At 28.0% G+C, this 17,224-nt stretch overlaps 2 protein-coding genes across 2 annotated transcripts in view; one reads left to right on the plus strand and one right to left on the minus strand.

Annotated features, from left to right (window-relative positions):
- The first annotated feature begins 4,663 nt into the window (after window positions 1–4,663).
- On the plus strand, window positions 4,664–10,767 carry LOC105845971 (N-acetyllactosaminide beta-1,3-N-acetylglucosaminyltransferase 4). Its single transcript, XM_065818985.1, has 3 exons — window positions 4,664–4,734; window positions 9,239–10,267; window positions 10,530–10,767. Exons 2-3 carry the CDS (start codon window positions 9,256–9,258, stop codon window positions 10,730–10,732), a joined length of 1,215 nt encoding a protein of 404 aa, XP_065675057.1. The 5' UTR covers window positions 4,664–4,734; window positions 9,239–9,255; the 3' UTR covers window positions 10,733–10,767.
- Window positions 10,768–15,843: 5,076 nt separating this feature from the next.
- The window catches only part of LOC100202383 (probable tubulin polyglutamylase TTLL9), a 42,324-nt gene continuing 40,943 nt past the window's right edge, over window positions 15,844–17,224 (minus strand). The window contains exons 21-22 of the mRNA XM_065819294.1: window positions 16,078–16,172; window positions 15,844–15,965 (exon numbers count right to left, since the gene is read on the minus strand). Coding sequence (XP_065675366.1) covers window positions 16,156–16,172 — 17 coding nt within the window. The 3' untranslated portion in view covers window positions 15,844–15,965; window positions 16,078–16,155. The remainder of the gene's footprint in view (window positions 15,966–16,077; window positions 16,173–17,224) is intronic.

A 17,224-nucleotide genomic window follows, 5' to 3' on the forward strand; every position in this document is an offset into this window, starting at 1 on the left:
GTACGCTATGTACAGTATCTAGCACGTGTTTTATTATGAGATCCTCGCTCGTGAAAAGCAAAAGTTATTTAAGTTTAATATGATTAACTAGTGTTATTACACATGCTATTACATGTTGCTAGATAAACTTGTTTTCCTGTAGAAAAAAAATATATTCAAGCTTAATTAATTAGTTTTTCTAATTAGCAGATTTTACGAGCGTCTACAGAATTTTTAAAATTTGTATGGTTATATTGTTCCCATGCATTCACAATCACCAAAAATCTTTGACAATGCATGCTACAAGTAGTACAAGCTTGGCAAACAATAACTTAAAAGAATTTGAAGCTGACAAAGTTACAACTTTTCTTTTCTTTGTTTTTAATTATGATTCTTGAAATGGTAATGTAGGTCTGACGTAGGTCTAATGTAGGTCTAATGTGGTATTAAAATCATTTTCTAGTTAAGCTGAATTCTTTCTTATAAACTTTGCACCGGTTAGTTTACTTTGAATCCATCTCTTACCATAATCAAAATAGATAAACGAAATTGACTTTCAAACTTTTCGCTTTGAAACTCCAAATCTAGCTCTTTAATAAAGTCGTATACAAGTATACTGTCTTCTTTTTCATGTATTGACAAACTGTTGAGTCAAATAAATTAGTGAATTTTGTTTAAGCCTTAATAAAAACATTTCAACATCTAAAATGAGTAGCCACAACTAAACCAACCAAAATAGATTATTAAACCCATTCGGTTTGACAAGCGCTAAATTAATAAGAACATAATTTAAATTAGAATATATTTATATATATATATATATATATATATATATATATATATATATATATATATATATATATATATATATATATATATATATATATATTATTGTTCAGTAATACGTTTATTATGAGTGAGACTGTATTATATGTTTTCCGCATTTTTTAAAATTTTGTGCAAATAAAATATTTTGAGTGCAATTTCAGATTTTTTGTTAGCTAAATGAGTTCAAACGTAAAAGAAAACCAAAGTGGCGCTTAGTGGCAGACAGATTTATGAAATTATTAAAGCAAACATATATGAGCTTTAAAATATCTGAGTATAAAAGCAAGATGTAGCAATAAAAAAAAATATATTGTCAATTAAAAGCAAAAGTTAGACATTAAAATATAACATATTAAGCATATTTAAAATTGCTATAAATATGTTAACTACTTACAAATTTTAGTCTAACAACTTTTAAGATCTAGGTAATATATAGAGTTATAATATAATATTTTAAAAAGTGCAATATTTTATGTAAATGTTGTTTATTTCCATTGATTTTTTAAACAACATTTTTCTCTTTCTTATTTTTTTTTCTAATTTACATTCGCGTCTACTTCAACCACAGCATTGGTATATTTATTAAAACTTTAAGTGTATAAAAACGGTTTTAAATTGTTTTATAATATCGGTATAATGGTTTAAAACCATTTAGACATCAAAATTCTGATTTTGGTTTTTATACCTTTGTCCAGTCACTGGCCCACTCTGCAGTGGTTAGAGTTCTGGCTAAGAACCCAGGGTCCGAGGTTCGACGCTGGCTCCAGCCCAATAAGCGACATTAGTAAGGAAGGAGGCGTGAACTTCTAGTTAAATCCTCTGTCGCGGAGCTCTGTGATAAGACCGTAAGGACTTCTGGAAGCACCTAAATAACCTAATAAAAAAAAATAATAATAAAAAAATAACGTGTATAAAATACCATGAAAAACGAACAAAATTTTGGGGGTCGTCCATAAAGTACGTACGCTCATATGAGTGAGGGGGGAGGTCTTTAAAAAGCGTACGAAAGCGTATGGTAGGGGAGGGTTCAATTTAAAAGTACGTACTTCGATTTTCTAATTTATCACAATTAACCAGCTAATCAATAGAAAAGTTAAAATTCTGGCTAAAGATCCTAGCTTGCCGACATAAAAAGATGTATGGTATAAGGAGTAGAGGGTAAAGTTACATATACTACGCACAAACATGCATCGGCGCCAGCAGGATTTTTTGATATTCTAGATAGGACACTTTCACACCTTGTGCAAACTCCAAACTTAAGTATGTTTATACCTATGCCAAATTAGGAGGCCTTGAATAAAAAATAAATATATATATTTATCTGTTATCCTATTTTATCTCCTTATCTTTTATTCTGTTAAACTATTAAAGTTGCCCAAACATAGACAAACTATATTTATATATCTTGGCAAATTGGATCCGCAAAGTTTATAGAAAATGTTTATAATTTTCGTATTCCAGAGGTCTAAGTAAATTACAAACATCAATTATAGTATTTAATTAGTAACAACTTATTTAATTAAAGTTTACCATTAACCATTTCATTAGTTTTTTAGTAAAAACAAACTGTCAATGACTCAGCATGGTTTTGCATTTTTATCATTTAACATTTCCAAATTGAAAATATCAACAGTAATATCAACGTCGTTACTTTTACCAGATTATAAAAACTAAACATAAAAACTAAAATCAATTGAAGTAAAGCCATTAACAAAAAAACTATTTAAAACAAGTTTTAACTTCAAATTTAGTCAACAGTTTAATTTTCTTAAGTTCCAATAGTAAATCGTTATACACTCATTGATCATTTTAAACTTATGTTGTATTTTACCTCGTGGTTGTTATGATAAAATACAACATAAGGTTAAAAGATCCAATAATAGAAAACTCTGACTCTGGCGTGCCGAAATGATTATGAAAGAAATGCTTTCTCAGATAATAAAACACTTTCCTTTGATGATTACACACCTAGAAAGTACAAAGTAGCAATAAAAGTATTATTAGAAAGTATAAAGTAACAATAGTATTTTCAAAGATTGGATTAATACTTTAAAGTAAAATGTAATAATTATTACATTTTATTAGAATTGTAAGAACTAATAAACCAGTATTTATGCTTTATTACATTTAACTAAAATATTAAAAAAATGATGAACTGTAAAGATTAGATTTTTTTTTGTTTGTTGATAAAATTGACACATAGGGTTACTAAAAGCATATAATTCTCCCCCTCTCCTTTACATATAATGCTCCCCTCTCCTTTACATATACAAACTTACATATACAAAATTGCAAAAATTTAATATAATTCATTATCGAGGTTTATAAAATATAAACAAAAACTATTTTCAAGTAATTTTTTTGATTTATTTTTTATTATTCCCGTATGCATAAATGCTGTGGTGCTAGCCCTCTAAAGAAAGATTTGAAAAAGTAGCGAAAGACGTGTTTGTCTAATATTGTAATAACCTTATTAAGAATAGGAGTTATGATTTATGACTTTTAAAATAAGACATAAAATTCATTTTTTAAAATAAAAATTCATTGTTGATAAAGTTAGTCATAATTATAAAATTTTAATCGTAATTACAAATTATAATTAGTTTTTCCAATTTTAAAAACGTTTTAAATATTATGAGAGCAGAAATTACAACTTGACACCTGTTAAACTTGACATCTGCTGTTAATCAAGTTTAGCAATAATGTGCAACAGCTACATATTTATTGAAAAGTTAATCAAAGTTTTTATAATTATTAAACAAGAAATATATCACTGCAAAATGTGATTTACCAAAAAAGAGTTTAAACAAATATCGTTTACAATTGAGTTATTCAAAACTACTCTCGGAAGCTGAACCACTTTAAATTTTGTTCACTAAATCCAATATTTTCCGACTTATTAAATCAGAAAAATGCAATTTTTTTTTTTTGCTTTGCTTTTTCTTTAAATTTGATGTGACACATTTGCAGAACCTCTTTCCCGAATATTATTTTAAAGGGCATTTTTTTTTGAAAACTATGTGATTGTTGTCAAGTTAAATATTTCAAAAAACTTTTATATTATTATTATCATTTTTTAATTTATTTTTTTAACTTGAAATATTAACTTATATAAATTGCATCTTAATCAATTCATATAAATTAACTTTTGCTTTAGTTAAATTAACATAAATTAATTTATACGGTTTAGTCTAGTTTTTTTGGTTAAATGATTTTGATTTTCTACACGTATTATTTTTGACTGTAGTTTCCAAGGTTCCAAGGATTATTGCAAACTTGTTTCTGGAGAAGTATAGTTGGTGAAAAGATATAAGCGTTTGTCTGGTTGCAAAAAATGTCTAACGCGTGAACTTAGTAAGCAACAAGTTATGCAAATTTGCAACCGACTAAAGCTAAGTTTTCGTCCAACGTTTGATAGAGATCATTATCATTATCAAGCGTCCTAACGCTGACTGAGATTTTTTAATCTTTTTTGAAACAGTTAAATTGTTTTACAAAATAGCTGTTACGTAACTTTAATTTAGATATAACTCAAAATAATTAAAAAAATAAATGTAGCAGAATCGTGCTTTAAATTTGAATCACTAATTAATTTAAATATACACTAATAATCTTTTAAAAATTAATGAAAATAAGTATATAAAACTGAAAATAAGTTTATAAAAAGTTTTTTTATCTTTTTTGTTTTTATACCTTTTACCGTTTATACAGGCTTATAGGCTCATTAAACTGTTTTTCTAATTTTGAAGAAAAAAAAGATTTGAATTAGTTAAAAACGGAAACTGCAGACCGAAGTTACAAGCGGATTTGGTTGCGTAACTGAAAACTGTAAAATCGTTCTTTTTGTTTATTAAACTTTTTTTTATTTTATTATTATTTGTTGAAGATCGTTTTTCTTTAAAAGTTACGTCTAAATTATAATAGGTTGTAAGTACTATTTAGTTCAATATATTTTAAAAAGAAAATAATTTTAAAACTAATTGATCAAGTTAAACTTTTAAACTAATCGCACGATTCATCAAAAAAGAATAAGTTAATTTAATTATAAATTAATTAGATTATAAAGATATATATGATTTTTATATATATTATATATCTATATGTTGTTTTTTCATATTTAAATGAATTTGATCATATTAAAAAATTCAAGACTTGTATGAGCTTTTATTACATTAATTATACTTTTTTTTAACAGAGATATATTTATTGAAAGTGAATCTTTGTGTCAAACTATTTTTTATTTAGTGGCGATGTATTTTTTGGGGTTCGGTGATAAGACTAAGTTTGTCTTATTTGAGCCATGGTCATGTACTTATTATTTTTAAATTACGATTGTAAACGATTTTTTTTCTTATTGGTTAAGTATAACTCTATAGAAAAAAAAAGTTAGAATATTATATATATATAATATATATATATATATATATATATATATATATATATATATATATATATATATATATATATATATATTCTTGATTTATACCCTCAATTGATCTAAAAATGCCGCATTCGTTATTGTAATATACGAGTATATTACAATTAGCACAGTAAATAAGATTTTCTCAAAGATTAAGATAAATAAACGTAGATGTCATCATTTCATGAGCACATGAAATGTCGACATTTCATGTGCTCATGAAATGCTCATGACGACATCTACGTTTATTTATAGTTGTTATCACATTATTTTTAATAACCGACTTGACGCTCTCAGACGATAAAATAAATTTAAAAAAGAAAACTATAAAAAAATATTATTTTAGAAAAAATCTTATCTTAAACTTTAATTATGCTTTTGTTAATTAACGTCAAATTTTTCTTTGTTTGCTCTCGCATCATCCAATAGTATTACAAGCAGATGTCTTGTCTGTAACTTAATTTATTTCATAACATTTATATTCAGGGTGCAGATTTACTTAAACAATTTTATGACATGCAAAAACTTAAATAAATCGTAAAATTTATTTAAGTTTTTGCATGTCATAAAACGTTCTAAGCTTTGGAAAAGGTTATCTTAAAATACTGCTCAGCTCAGGCAACTTCTCCAACCTTCCTCTCCACACACACCCACACACACACACACACACACACACACACACACACACACACACACACACACACACACACACACACACACACACACACACACACACACACACGCACGCACACACACACACACGAGGAGAACGAAACTAAAAATCGTTTAAAATTGTAGTACCGTCTTTGTTGTATAATTATTCCAGCGGCAAGTCAAAATAGCGTCTTTGCGTCGAAAAAGGAAAATTTTGAAATGTAGTTTGTAACCTTTGTAAGCTGTAATTAAAATGGATTACTCCCTTAAAAGATGACCTTTTAACAACTGTTCCAACTATCAAGTAGTTTTTTACAACAAAAATCATGATCTACGTAAAGTTATTATTTTTTAAATAACTAAATATTAGGAATAAATATCAAAGTTTTAGACATTAAATTTATCTCTACTACTTGGTTAAACCTTATCTTTGGCTTCCCCGTTTAGCTTAAGGTTTGCTACGTTCTTAAAGAACGTTTTTTTTGGCAAGGAACCTATTATATTTCTCCAGGATTTTATTTTGTATTTTAGTATTTTTACTGGATTTAAAAACAAATTTCTATATTCTAAATGTAGAGATTTATTAATTCTAGAAATTAAAAATAATTAATCTAGAAATTTAATATTAGTCGTTGAAGAAGCACAACATAAAAAAATAACAATTAACTAACTCTAAACATTGTTTACGAATTTTTTAAACTTCCATCTTTTATTTGCAATGCTTCAATTGCTTATGACGTTTTGAAACAATATCGTTGGATAAGTTTTGTTAAAAGTGGAATGTGATTAGCTGACTTTAAATTATGATAATTACGCGGTGTTTAATAGAAAAATATGTTGCTGTTTTTTTAAAATTTAATTTAGGTGCCCCAAGAAGTCTTTACAGTCTTATCACAGAGCACCGCGGAAGAGCATTTGAAAAGAAGCTCACGCCTCCTTCCTTACAGATGTTATAAAACTTGCCCAAAGGTGGCGTTGAACCACGGATCTCCGCAGCACAATGGTTAGCACGGCAAGCGCGCTAACCATTGTGCTGCGGCTGCTCTAAATACTCTAAATACTACGGTTACTACTAAGACTGTTCCTTGAAAAATGACGTATTTTAACTTCGTTCTCCCTCTAGTCTATTATACCTCTTTGGTCTAACCTCCTTAGTTAGATCGATGTAAGTTTAAGCTTTTCTAACAATTTTGTTTTGACATATCTTTAAAAAAGCTTTGGTATTTTTTAAACATTCATTTCAATCCAACAAATGTGAAATCAATTAACTAATGCTATTAAACAGGGATGCGGAGTTCTTAAAAGGACTCCAGCTTTATATTCTTCTCTATTTTTCCTGGTCTCTGGTCTGTATAAGAAAAAATTCATGAGATTTAATTGCTTGGAACTTATTGTTTTTAACCCCAGAGTCCCGGAGCCCTTGCCAGCATTATACCTAAGGACTCCGAGTTCAAAAATGTATTATTCCTCTATCCTTAAAGTCCTAATTTTTTTCTAAATAGAAAAATTCATAAAATTTCATAAAAAAGTTCATAAAATTTTGAAAATTTTTAAAGCTCCTGAATACTAAAAACTAGGAAAAAGTTTTCTAGCTCTTAGTAATATATTTGCTTAATTGTAAAAAAGTTAAGACCATCCTTTTTTGTAAATATATTATTTAAGAAGTTCTTCATGTTCTCTTATACCTTTTGTCTCACAACGGTTATAAAAAACAAAATAAGCATATCTAGCAGTGGATGGTTTTCTAGTTTAAGGTCAATTGTTTTCCCAATTGTATGGACCATAGTGCTTCAAGGTAACCAAAAGCGCATTCTAATTAAATTCTTGGAACTTGAATTATTGTATTAAAATAGTAGTTGTTTGTTTTGGCAATGTATATAGTCTTTCAAAGAGAAAACTAAAAAAAAAGTTTGATCACCAACTTGGCATAAACTGGATCACCTAATATTTAGAAATTTTTGTGACTTTTTTTTTAATTTTTTTTAGGCACCTCTTGAAGTCCTTACGGTCTTAATTGGAAGTTCACGCCGCCTTCTTAATCGATGTCGCAAAACTTGCCCAGAGGTGGGGTTTGAATCAGGGATCCTTTTTTCTTAGGCAAGTGCACTACCACTGCGCCATGACTGCTCCGTAAAAAAACTAGGACTTTTATGTTAGAGGAACAATTACTTTTTGAACTCGGAGCCCTTAGGTATACTTTCAAATCCAGAGTCCTTTATGGGACTCCGCATCCGTGCAATTAATTAATGTTAATCATTTATTAAATAATACTTTTTTCTTTGTTTTACCGAGCTCATGAGTTATTGAAGATTTAATTGTATATAATTAAAAAAATGAACTTTTCCAGGGATGAAACTTAAACTTAAATAACTAAGACCATTAAGCTATTACACTGGGTTTACAACAATAATCTTAATATTATTTGAAAGCCACAGCTTTGAAAATTAAAAAGCTTGAAAATTAAAATTTAGTCCGGAAAATGTGTTTAACTTTGGCAAAAAGCCATTTGTATAACTAACTCTTTTATGTACCTGACCCAGTGTACACGGTACGTTTTTAAAACGTTTTTATAAGGTTTAAACCTAAAAAAAATCTAAACAAACTAATAACATTATCTTCATTTTTTTTTTTTTTTTGGTTTATTAAAAAGTGTCAGGCAAACTTTTTGATTTTCCTTTTTGCTTTGAAGGACGAGGAAATGACATTAAAACATCAGATGTGTTTTCTTTATAATTTACGGACATCTTTTTGTTTAAGAGCGCATTTATGTGCTTCTTTAACATAGCTGCGTTAATGGCTGTTACTTTTTTTAAGTAACAGGTGGTTAAAATCTGCGTTAGTGCGTTAGTAATTAAAAAATACATATCAAATATAATAAAAACACAGACATTTGTCAATAATTTAAAAATTTTCTTTTTAAAATTTGTCTCATTTAAGTTTTTCTTTTCTTACGTGTAAGAAAATTATTCTTTTCTTACGCAAAGGCAATTCTTATCTTTACGCCAACAATTCCCAAACCATAGTAATTTTCCTAGCTTTGAGGGTTTGCATTTAAAACTTATATATATATATATATATATATATATATATATATATATATTTTTAATAATATAAAGTATGTTGTTTAAGTCATAAATTAAACTTCTAATTTCCTCATGGTAATTAATTATGACATAAATGTATAAACTACGTAATCTAAATGTCTAATAACGTTTGACCACATAATAATTACATACTTTTATAAGTTTATGATTTTAGTGAAAACGTTTAACCAAACTAAAAAACAGCGGTTTTTAAGTGTTGTTTACGCTTAGCAAACTAAAATAAAAATCGTTGTCTTTTTGTTTTTAATTTTAGGAACCAAACTTTGAAACATGGATATGAGAAAAAATGCTTTTTTGTCAATGCGTAAAATAAAAATGGTTTGCTCAGTGCTCACAACTTTATTGGTTTTGGCACTCTTTCTAACAAGTACTCAAATAAAAGAACTAAATGTAAAAAGTAAAGCACTATTCATTAATGCGCCAGAAAGCATCATTTATGAGACAAAAGAAATTGAAGATAAAGGTCTAACACAATTAACCAGAATGCATCATAAACATTTTTTGTTAAAAAATGTTTTAGAAAAATTAAACAAAACAAATAATGTAAACACCTATAGAGGTCCAACACTATCGAAAAACGTAATGCATCATAAAAATCATCGAAATAAAAGCAAAATCTCAGAAAAAAACTTAAACAAAGAAAGCGAGGCACTCGAAAAAATAATTTTTGATTTTGTTAAAAAAAACAGTTCAATCATTTATACAACAGTTATTCTGATCTCTTCGCGAGTGAATCATACGGAAAGAAGAAATTTAATTCGAGAATCGTGGGGAAGTTCTTCTTTTTGGAGCACAAATGAAAAATATTTAATCGTATTTGTTGTGGGCATAGTAACAGCAAAAAAAACAGTGAAGAAAATGCTAGAAGAGGCAAAAGTAACAAAAGATATCCTTTATTTAAATGTTGCAGAAGATTTTTACTTGCTCGCTGAAAAAGTTATTATTGGATTAACATGGACTAAGAACAACCTTAAATTTAGATCTATTTTAAAAGGCGATGATGATACTTTCATGAACATAGATAACATTATAAAATTTATAAAACTTAATCACGTGAAAAACGGGTATTTTGGAAATAAAATAACTGGTGCACAAGTTATACGAACTGGTCGGTACATGGTAACTAAAGAAGATTGGAACCGAGACTACTACTACCCATACTGTTCTGGGGGCGGTTTTTTATTGACAAACTCAAGTGTTTTTAAAATGATACCGACATTTGATTTACAAAAAATATTTCGAATAGATGATGCTTTTATTGGTGAGGTTGCATTTCAAGCAGGTATGTGATGTCGCTGTGAATTAAAGTGCGTAATTATAATTTTGTTGCCTTTTAAATTTTATTTAAGTTTTTACAACTTTTTATTATTAGCGTGAATAACAAAAAGATATATAATTAATTAAAGTAGTTATATATATATTTAAAGTAATTTTAAATATATTAAAGTAAATATATTTTTTAAAGTATTTTAATAAAGAAGCTTGTTAAAGCTATGAAAGGTTTTTTTTAAAGAATTTAATACGTTTCGTTTTTTATTTGTTAGGAATAACAGTGCATGGAGTAAACGGTTTTTATATGTTCAACTTTGGGTGTGAGTTCAGAAAAGATATTATGGTTTCACACCCTTCATCAGATCTTGGATGTAACAGCTTTCTTCTGAAGAGGCATTTAATTGACAATAAAAAAATTCCAAGAGATGTAAAACTTGAAAGTATTAAGTGTTACAGAAATGTTTCAGATTGTTAGTATTTGTTAATTCTTTATGTTCGTTACTGTTTAGTTTTATGTTTTTAAAAAAAAGAACTCTGTTTTAAGTATATATAATTTTTAGTAAAATATATATACATATTTATACCTCTTCTTCTTTTCTACAAACACTTTCATCGTTGATGCTCAAACAAGCTATCATTTCTCGTTTCATCAAGGAAAACTCATTCTCGCATCATTCCTGATTCATCAAAGTCGCATCACTTTACTGTATTTTTCCTTTTATGATCTGAGTATTTTTATTCATGTAGCTTCGTTCTCCGCACAACAACGTTTTTTGAATAAAATTTTTTATATCGCCCGACAAACATTCGGAAAACATATGGAGTCAAAATTTTTCAATTCAGCTCCATCGCCTATACTTTATTTGTTCGTCGTGGTCCATGATCTGTCTTTTAGAAAGCAGGAGAGGTTATGAAGTCAAGTATATATATATATATATATAAATATATATTATATACACACATGTATACATATATATATATATATATATATATATATATATATATATATATATATATATATATATATATATATATATATATATATATATATATATATATGAATTATTTTTATACCCGGCTATCCGTCCGGATATGAATAAAATAAGTGGCGCAAAATAAAGTTTTATAAACGAACCGAGCAAAACCACATCAATTGATGTAAAAAACATACAATTTTTTTTAGAGTTTATTTCAAGAGTTTTTTGCGCATTAATTTGAGTTATAGTGACAACGGGCACAATAACTTGAATTCATAACCTCTCCTGCTTTCTGAAAGACATATCATGGACCACGGCGAACAAATAAAGTATAGGCGATGGGGCTGAACTGAAAAGTTTTGATTCCAAAAATGTTTTCCAAATTTTTTTGGGGCGATATAAAAACTTTTGCTGCCCAAATTTGAAAAAACTTCAATTTTGAAATTTCTTTTCAAAGAATATTGTTAAAGAGAAGAAAAACAGTTGACAGAAGGCTTAAGAAACTGTAAACTGAATGAGATGGAAAACATAAAACTGAAGAGAGTTCCATTTTATTCCAAAAAAGTTGTTGTGCGGAGAAAGAAGCTACATGAATAAAAATACTTAGATCATAAAAGGAACAATACAGTAAAGTGATGCGACTTTGATGAATCAGGAATCATGCGAGAATGAGTTTTCCTTAATGAAACGAGAAATGAGAGCTTTTTTGAGCATCAACCATTATAGTGTTCGTAGAAAAGAGGAAGAGATACAACAAGAAGGGAGTAACTCAAATTAGGCAGAAAAAGTCTAAATATGTTTGTAATACTTTTTTGGACTTTGTCAGGAAATAAAATGGTATCATTAGAAGAAACAGCCTAAATATTACAACCATATTCCATACAAGGATAAAGTATGGATTCAGGAGTTAGAAAATGGCGAGCGCAATAAAGAGAAGGTAAACTTTAGCAGATGCTAATTTTATAATTGTTGCATATATGGTTTCTATGAGAGATAAAGATTAAAAACCATATTGATCTTCAGAGAGTCAAGATGGGACATTAAAAATTTGTTAAAAATTAATGACTTTAAGATCTTGCTAGTAATAGAGAGAAGGCTGATTGAACAAAAGTTTGAGGATTGAAAGCTTATTGGACGATAGTTAGAGGGTTGAAGGCTGATTGGATAATAATTAAAGGGATCGGAGTTTTCTCCAGAGTTTTTAAAAACGAAAACCACAGATGCCAATTTCCTGCAGGCAGGAAAACAAGGTTCAGTCAAGCACTTATTAAGTAGTTTAGAGAGAATTAAAGAGAGTCCTTGAGAAGACTTTTATAAGAATACAGGAATGTTGTTAGGACCACAAGACTATGATAGGAATGTTGTCACAAGCAGTAAATGAGTTTAAGAGAGAAATAACTTTAACAATGGAAGTGGAGTGGTTTGGAAGTCTAACAATGGATTAATATATTTCTCTGCAATGACAGGAAGAGTGTGGCCATTAGATTCAAGAGTATAATTATAGGAAAGGTTATTTGTAAACAGTTTTGCCTTATCTATTGGAAGGGTATTAGACCAGATCTATGTATTAGAGGTGGAATGTTTGACTTACTTAATGTAAGTATTAATGACACTAAGTATTAATTGTGTTGACGCTGTTTTAGATTTTGCAAAAGTCTCGAAAACCTAACTTCTTAAATAAAATACACGACTTAAAAAGCTTAGAATATCCAATTTAGAGAATCTTTAGAATGATGAAAGTTTGCTAAATCTGGCCAAAATAAATAGTTAAAGCCTCCATGATACTTGTGAATTAATGAAGTTGTTTTTCTAAACGTTCATTAATATAGATCGATGAATTAATTGCTAAAGCCTTGGAAGTGCAAAACAATGGCTCGGACATACCACGTTTAGATATGACTATCCGCGTTATTAATACTTCTGGAAATTTCTCTTTTCCTATAAAAGGAACACTTTCTGGGCATGTTTTTTTTTGTTTGTGTAGTATTCAGAATTTCCAGGCATGTTAATCCCTGCAAAACAAAAGTAATTTTTGTCATTGATGACCAGAAGCGATTTTGTGTTATAGAGTTGCTTAACTAGTTTCGTACTCCTTTTCTTTACCTTTAAATGTTGTTTTATAGTGTATTTTGGAGTTTTTTCACGTTTTCTATATTTAATATTCTTTTTTTAAAACTGACAACCAATTGTTGATTGATTTGCACCGAATTTAAAACTATTTTTCTCTGACAGACCCCTTTTCGATTGTTGACAAGTCTCCTTAATTCGGCTTTAGTTTCTCTAGTCCAGGATGTTGGATGACCAGAGTGCTCTCTATCAGAAAAGAATTAAACAGTTTCAAGTCTTTTTAGGTTATTATATATTGTACTATGAGCGAATCCTTCCTTTTCAAAATGATTTACGATATCTTCTTTTTTATATATTCGGTTTGTTTACAAAAATACATTATGAGTCGCTTTCGAAAAGATTCTCGTTCAGCTGCATTTAACCTCATTTTAAATTGTGCTTCAAATAATAAAGTTTATATTTTATAGAACTTTTATGCCTACGCATAAAAACACAAAAAAAAATTACTATGCTCAAATAATTAAATTCAGATTTGTCTAATAACTTCCGCATCTACCTTTAAAAAGACGCTTTTAAGAGAGTAATAAAAAAGATGAAAAAGTTAATTAAAATTTCAATTACCAGCTTCACAAGAAAATGAAAACTAAAAGAGAATAAGAATTTATCTGAAACTGACAAAAAAGGAGTAAAACTATCCGTACCTTCCTTTATCCAAGAGATAACTTATGAAACGCATTCATCAGCAGAGAGACAAAAGATATCTCGCAAGGTTTGTCACAAAAAAAATTAAGAAAAGAATCCTATTCAGCTTTAGTACTAATTCCGGTCCGAAAAAGAATTACAAGGATAAATGATTTATAAAAATCATAGTGTAGTCCAACCATTTAAAGTAGAACAAGGATAAACAAATCAAAGAGTGAAAATAAGTGATTAAAGTTGTCTGGAAAACGGCAATATTTTAACTATCCTAGTAAAAATTTAAGAAATACCAAAGTTATAAGTTTTAGCATAGTAGGGTCAGTGGAGCTAGAGCCATTTAGTGTAATAAGCATTAAACTCACCAATAACAACGATATAGGCTAGACTAGACCATTGCTAGGGGCCCCCAAGGATCAAGGACCCAAAAGTTGTATATTTCCAATTTAAACATCTTGTTTTTATAATTGATTAATGTTTAGACAAGTTTTATTATGTGTTAATATTGCAAGTAATTTAGACAATGAGTTAATTATGCAAGTAGTTTTTATGCACTATTTTTAATATATAAAATTTTACTTAGAGTGTTCTCAATAAAAAATGAGACAGAATGATTTTTTCTAAAAAAGCCAAAAAAATTAATTTTTTCTCAAATATTTTTTAACTTTATTTAAAATGTCAAATAATAACTTCTATTACATAATATTTGTCATTAAAAATAAAAAAAAGTCAATAAAACAGTTAGACTATCACAAAACTGTGGAATTAGTAAAAATCAACTGAAATAGGAAAATTCAACTTTTTTAAAAAAAGTATGGTAAAATTGAGTATGTTTTCTAATTTTTTACATCTATGTTTTTTATATATAGAATGCTTAATGCAATTACATTTTCCCTTGATACAACTAAATAGAAATTCAATCATTTTTAAGTATAATATTCATTTTTAATATTTGGTCGCACAACCTTTTGCATCAATTGCTTGGCATCTGTGGGGCATGCTTTCGACTAGTTTTGTTAACAAGCTAACTCCCAGTGAATTTCAACCTTTTAAAAGTGTCAAAAATAATTCATTTTCATTACAAGGCTTTCTGTCTTTTAGTTTAGAATCTAATAAAGACCACAGGTTTTCAATTGGATTAAGATCAGGTGACTGTACCGGCCACTCAAAGGTAGGTGTACCAGTCTTTTTTATACATCTTTTTTTTTTTTTTGCTGTATGCTTTGGGTCATTGTCTTGCTGAAATATGTAGTTTTCATCTGGAAATAGATGTGTTATACTAGGTTTATAAAAAGTCAAATCACAATTTTTAATTGGTGAACTAAAATATAATGGTACTTATGTTGGTCCATAATTCCTTCAACTCTGAACAGGTTTCCCATTCCATTAGCAGCAAATGCACCCCAAACCATGTTTTTTTTTTTCATGTTTTATTGTGGTACCTGTGCACCCTAGATTATATGGTTCACCTTTTTTTTTATTCTTTCTCGATTACCATATTGTAGCACAAAAGGTGACTCAACCGTCCATATGACACGTTTCCATTGATCTGAAGTCCAGCTTTAATGATATTTATACCTTTTTAATCTCTTAACACGATTTTTCTCGTTTATAAACGGCTTTTTTGTTTGCCACCCTGAAGTAAACTCTTCACTTTTCTTTATTCTTGCAACAATTGTATTGTTACATAAGTGTTCAAGATTTAAATTCTGCTTTATCTGACTCACTGATACCCTACGATTCTTCATTACTTCTCTCACAATCAATCAATCTTCTCTTTCTGTCATTTTTCGCTTTCTTCCAGACTCTGACTTTCTTCTAACTGAATTTTGAGAAATAAATCTGGACACAACTCTTTGAACTGTCGATTTACCACATCCAACTTCTTTGGAAATATTACGCAAAGACCAATCTGCATTGTGCATTTGAATTATTCTACCTTTATCAGAGTCTGAAACGTGTTTTTTCCTAAATTAGTAAATATGAATTTTAACTGATAAACAAATGATATAGTTCAAACTAAATGCTAAAATACTATAAGTATGTCTTATAAGAATAAGACTATAAGAATGTCTTATACCTATTTGACGGTTGAATTTTTGTAGTAGTAGAATCAAAAGCATCTAACTTTGCCATTGTTGCCATTTAATTATATTTTCTAATTATATAAAATTGCTAAAAAAATTAATTTAAATTAAATAATAAAATTTTTTTTGAGTCATTAAGATATGAAAAGTTAAAAACAAATTTACTTTGCAAAAAAACAACATAAAATCACATGTAACACTTTACAATGAGGAAAACTTTAATGGGAAATATAAAATATAATGTTAAAGATATCCTTTTTTACCTGTTGTTAATTTGAGGGCCCACCTCCTTTTTTTTCAATTTCTTTTCATTTTAGATATTAAAATAGTGTAAGTATATAAAGTATCTAACATTGAAAACCAAAAATTTTTTTAAATTTTATGGTACAATTAACTTTACTTTATTATAAAAAATAAATTTTTTTATTTATGTTAGTTTTCTATTAATTCTGCAGTTTAGTTGAATTTTAAAAGTTTATTCAATTATTTTCGTTTTTTTATTAAATAGTATAGTTCGCTATTTGTTCTAATTTTATAATTAAAAAAAAATTTTAAATTTTAAATAAGTGATACAAAATTAATTTTTATGCTTAAAACAAAAAAGTCATGCTGTCCCATTTTTTTTGAGGACACTGTAGTTAAAAACAAATAAAATGTAATACATTTTAACATGAAGAAAAATTAAAAATAAAAAAAAAACATAAAAAAAAATGTTTTTAAATGTTTCAATGCTTAGGGCTTCGGTTTTCCTTAATCCGGCACTGACAAGAAGTAAAAAAGAAAAATGTAACTGAGTAAATGGAAGCGAATAAAAGAATGATCAAAGCATTTAAAACTGATTTCAATACAAATAGGTGAATTGATGCGTAGTATACGCCTAAGCCAAGCATGTGACTATTGGAAATGAATCAAAAGATAGTAGCCATCAACACTGAGATCCAAAGATAAAACTCCCGAGTTCAAATTATTTTCAAAAAGAGCAAGAATGTCTGGTGAATTTTACAATTCGAGAAAAGTTACATAATTCAAGTCAACTTAAATTATTAAAAAATTTGACTCAATCATAAATAGTGCATGGTCGTACACTCAATCATAAATAGTGTATGGTCATACACTCAATCATAAATAGTGTATGGTTGT

The sequence above is a fragment of the Hydra vulgaris genome, chromosome 15, assembly GCF_038396675.1.
Source record: "Hydra vulgaris chromosome 15, alternate assembly HydraT2T_AEP".
Taxonomy (NCBI): domain Eukaryota; kingdom Metazoa; phylum Cnidaria; class Hydrozoa; order Anthoathecata; family Hydridae; genus Hydra; species Hydra vulgaris.